This window comes from Pangasianodon hypophthalmus, chromosome 27, assembly GCF_027358585.1.
Source record: "Pangasianodon hypophthalmus isolate fPanHyp1 chromosome 27, fPanHyp1.pri, whole genome shotgun sequence".
NCBI lineage: Eukaryota > Metazoa > Chordata > Actinopteri > Siluriformes > Pangasiidae > Pangasianodon > Pangasianodon hypophthalmus.
In genome coordinates, this window is record NC_069736.1 from 462493 (window position 1) to 467492 (window position 5000).

At 38.2% G+C, this 5000-nt stretch overlaps 1 protein-coding gene across 2 annotated transcripts in view; it reads left to right on the top strand.

The window, feature by feature from the left end:
• Positions 1 to 5000, top strand: part of LOC113531125 (nectin-3) — a 6973-nt gene that overhangs the window by 1907 nt on the left and 66 nt on the right. For both annotated transcript variants that reach the window (XM_026921641.3, XM_034300515.2), the window contains 3 exons: positions 532 to 939; positions 3382 to 3470; positions 4769 to 5000. The exon at positions 4769 to 5000 is cut by the window's right edge and continues 66 nt beyond it. In XM_026921641.3, coding sequence (XP_026777442.2) covers positions 532 to 939; positions 3382 to 3470; positions 4769 to 4972 — 701 coding nt within the window. In that variant the 3' untranslated portion in view covers positions 4973 to 5000. The remainder of the gene's footprint in view (positions 1 to 531; positions 940 to 3381; positions 3471 to 4768) is intronic.

Below are 5000 nucleotides of genomic sequence, written 5' to 3' on the forward strand. Positions count from 1 at the left end.
CTCTCTCTCTCTGTCTTTTTCTCTGTCTGTCTGTCTCTCTCACTCTGTCTCTCTCTCTCACTGTCTTTTTCTCTCTTTCTGTCTCTCTCTCTCTTTTTTTCTCTGTCTGTCTGTCTCTCTCTTTTTTTCTCTGTCTGTCTGTCTCTCTCTCTGTCTTTTTCTCTCTTTCTGTCTCTCTCTCTCTCTGTCTGTCTCTCTCGCTCTGTCTTTTTCTCTCTTTCTGTCTCTCTCTCTCCTTTGCTCTGTCTGTATGCCTCTCTTTCTCTTTCCCTCTCTGTCTGTCTGTCTCTCTTTTTGTCTTTCTCTATCACTCTCTCCCTTTCTCTCTGCCTCTGTCTGTATGTCTCTCTATCTTTTTCTCTCTCTGTCTTTATGTTTCCCTCTCTCTCTCTCTCTCTCTCTCTGTCACTATCGCTCCCTTTCTGTCTGTCTCTGTCTGTATGTCTCTCTATCTCTTTTTCTCTCTGCCTGTCTGTCTGTATCTCTCTCTCTCTCTCTCTTTCTCTCTCTCTTTCTCTCTCTCTCTCTCAGGTTGTCTAGCCGGTGATGACATCATCATGTCTGAGCATGTGCGAGCTCGTCTCGGTCAGTCTGTGTCTCTTTACTGTAAAGTTAAAGATGAACTCCATGTGAGTCTGTTCGAGTGGAGTCGCTGTAACGACTCGTCCTCCATCGGTGTGTTTAATCCGGGAGGCGACTCTCACATTAAGGAGCCCTACATCGGCCACGTCTCAATCTCAGAGTACCACACTCTCACCATTACTCAGGTGCAGGAAAGAGATTTTGGAGAATATTGCTGCAAAGTGACCACGTTCCCTAAAGGGAGTCTGGAAGGACGAGTCCTCCTTCTGAAAGACGAGGAAAAGAATGAGGAAGTGACCAAGGAAATGGACAAGGAAGTTGACCAGGAAGTGGACAAACCCAACAGCCCACCTGCAGGTAATAATAACCCCATGATTCAGAATATCACACAGGGTCCCTACAGACGCTTTAATATGAAATTACACGACTTTTCGTGACTTTTCTCATGAAGAGATGTGATCCGCTCATCTCAGGCTGAGGGTTTTAAAGTGCTTTACAAAAAAATACAAAATCATACATTTTTTGGTCATGTTTATAATTTTAATGATATTTTTCCCCCACAATGTTGTCATGCTTGACTGTTAAAGACAACACAAATCTATTTGTCCCCAAAGTCACATGATGCAAAATGCCATCTCAGGTCCAAATAAATGTTAACTAAACTCTCACGTAACATCAGAAACGTTCGATATTTGGGAAAATAGAGCGTAAAACGAGGTGATGACACTTTGATTCTTTAACTGGACGTTTCACATTTATCTCTAAATGCAGAGTTTGAAAATGAAAAGGATTATAGATACAGGATGATTAGCCATTAAAGCAGAGTGTGAATGTAAAGCACAAATAAAAGTCCCTCATCATCCATACAGCAGGTTGTTATACAGACAGAGGGACAGGATGTGGTTGTGGATGTGAATCTGTGTAGATCAACACTGCAGAATCAAACAAGTCAAAACTCTCCATGTTTAATTCAGTAAAAATGAATCTGCTGATAAACAGTGTTTCTGTCACAACATAACTGACAGATTAATCACCTTCACACCTCCTTTTCTACTGACGTTCCACTTTAAATCCAGTGTCTAAAGTCAGAACCAGAAATACAAAATACACACAAATATAGGAACTTAAACACAGAACACAATAAACACTACCCCTGGATGGGAGGATAAAGGGAAGTTCACTGTTTTCTAATATTTCAGAGAAGAAGTGATTTATGAAAGTTCCTCCTTTTTATTCAGTCACAGAAAATCAGCTGTGAGAGGTAAAAGGTCAAAAATTATATTATATAGCACTAAAATAAAATACAATAAAAACACAAACTCCCGTTTCTTTCCCTGCTGAAATAAAAAAACAAAAGAAACCATCACAGAAATTCTAATGGTTTCCATTACAAATACCATTACAAACCATCAGCTAACCATTACAACCATTACTATTCCATTACTGGTCCTTAATGGTGTCCACTAGACATTACATGCCACCAGCAGAAGGCAACAGATTACCAGTAGAGACGCACAGGGACCATTACAGCTTCCATTAAAACCAGTACAATTCCCATTATAACCATTAAAACCATTACAACTTCTACGAGGGTTTCTATTGTTCTTTTTTTCAGCAGGCTTTACATGATCTCTGTGCAGAGAAAAAATATATATTTTTTAACATTAATAGTATGCTGTATAAATAATCTCTAAAATTCTTACTAAAATCTGTTTGCTATTTGCTTTAGTGTTTCATGGTTCAAACTAATAGATGAGAAATACAGACTTTACTTTAGATTTAGATTTTATTTCTATAATTCCTCATACTGTCTCTGTTGAAGTGCAGTGTTTACTCGGTCTGATCTTCAGCAGATCTCAACATGAGACCGAGTTCAAATCAGCCTGGACACTAGAGCAGGGCCAATAACAGCACTCTGCCGCCCCCTGCTGGGCTCTCAGTGTGGTTCATGCTTTTAAAACGGGTTTGTTAGGAAACTTGCCTGAACGTTTTGTTTAGGTTCTACAGAGAACATGTAAAGAAGAACTAAACAATGAACCCTTAATGTGTTAAACAAACCTGCTGAGGAGGACATTCCCAGCACCATGAGGATTCAGAGCATAAACTCAGCTGCACTTATTAGTTTACTGAAGTTTAACTTGTCAGTGATGATGAGAGAAACTGCACCTGAGTTCCAAATCCCACAGCCAAGAGTCTGAAAACTTATCTACCGAGACATCTCTGAGGGCTTTAATCAGAATTCTAACACATTTACAAAATTTTAAAGAGTATTTTTGCAGATTAATGCGGAAAATGAATTGAATCCATTTAGACTTAATCTGCCTCAGCATGAATTAGCTAGCTAGCTTTGTGGATAAACATTTACAGCTAGATGCTTAGCTAATTCTGTTCTCTGATTCATGTTTAGTATTATTTAATAAATAAATAAATAAATAAATAATCTAAACTTCATTTCGGCCAGTCTGAAAGCATCTATCAGTTTTCTTTTTCAGGAAACAGATTAGCAAACAGAAGCTAGTCCTGATTAGCAGAACTGTGTGCAAGCTAGCCAGAAGGGATTTTATTATCATCTTTTTTTTTAATTTAATTTAATTAGTTAATGATTTCTCTAGCCAGATATTTCTAAATAAACATCCACACAAGAGAATGTGAGCTAGCTAACCAGTATGAGTGTTTTGTGGTGCTAATAAATAATGAGTAAAGGAGAACTGACTGTTTTCCACAGACTTCATGCACAGAAATGTCCTGAATCAGCAGAATGAAGTCCAGGTGAATGAGGAGTGTTTTTATTTCCCTCAGGTCTGCCTGTGATGATGATAGTGTACATCACTTGTGGTGTCCTTGGGGTTGTCATTTTGACCGCTGTCATCACTGTGCTTTGTAGTAAGGTAAAAATGCTTCTAATCATCTCAAGGAAAGATAAAATACAAGTCTACACAATTTTTTTGTTTTGTTTTGTTCAATTTTACCTCACATTTTATCTTACCTGTGTAACAGAAGCTTGTTGTTGTCACACACAAACCTGAAAAGACTTTTTGACTAATTAATACTGTTTAAAATCCACAAAATTCTAAACTAATACATGTGCGTTATTAGCTTTCATTGCGTCTTAGCTTTGTGTCATTTCCTATCAGAAAGAGTTCTGTGGTTTTTGGAAGCTAAGAACCCATAATTATTCAATGAACCCTGGAAAGGAACCTCTGAAGAACCCTTTTTTCTGAGAGTGTTAAGTACTAAAATAGCTAAATGTTTAAATCCTGACAGTTTCTAGGAATTAAGAAGAAGATAATAAGCAAAAAGGTTCTTCAAGGGTTCTTTAAGAGTTCACTGGATAATTAATGGTACTTATCTTTCAAAAAGAGTTCTTCTTCTTGAAGAAAAGAAAAAACTGATAGGAAAACACTAGCGTTCTACATACTTTTAAGAGTTCCCCCAGAGGGACAACCAAAGACCTGTTAAATGTTCTAAATTTACTAGAAGTGTAGTAATAATATTAATATGAATAATATTATCTTAAACTCTGAGGATCCAGCTCAAGAAAAACAGCTTCAATCTAGAACCATTCCTCTTCCACTTGTTCCTCTTGTGGAACCCTTGAAGGATCTACGTTCTTTGTAGAACCCTACAACTGAGTGTTCCTCTGTCAGAAAGGGTTGCAAGTCAAGCCCCTTTAGGAGGCTAAGAACCCTTACTTATTTAATGAACCCTTAAAGAACCTTTTTTTCCCAAGAGAGCATCTAGTACCAAGAAGTTAAATGTTAAACTCCTGACAGGTTCTAGGTACTGAGAAGAAAATAATGAGCAATAATGTGGAGTTTGTACTGCACACTTCCCTGTTAATACACACACTCTTAGAAAAAAAGGGTTCTTTAAGGGTTCTTCAAGAGTACATTGGATAATTAAGGGTTCTTCCAAAAATGGATTCTACCTGGAACTCTTTCTAATAGGAAAACACTTTGTGGTAGAGAAGCTGTAAGGGTTCTCCCAGCAGTACAACTGAAGAACCCTAAAGTCCCGCTTAATGAGAAGAACCGATTTCTAGTGTGAATGCGGGAGAAGGGGAACGTTTTGTGTGTTTCGTTTTTTTAACCTTCTGTAAAAATGTAAACTGGAGTGTAAGTTTTTTTAAAGTAAACAGTAAGATGTTGTGTGTTTACTGTGTGGTTCTGTTTCTCCTTTTTTATAGAGGAGAAGAAAACTGCAAAACCCAGTGCATGTGACGGTGACCCACACCTCCCTCTCAAACAAACAGCCATCACTCCTGCTGAAAGACTCACACACTCCGTCACACACTCCGTCACACACTCCGTCACACACACCCAGACGTGATGACGAGGGTGATGACAATGATGATGATATGTACCTGAACATAAAAGACTCAGAGCCGTAGAGCACTTCTCTATTCTTTAAACCCAGGT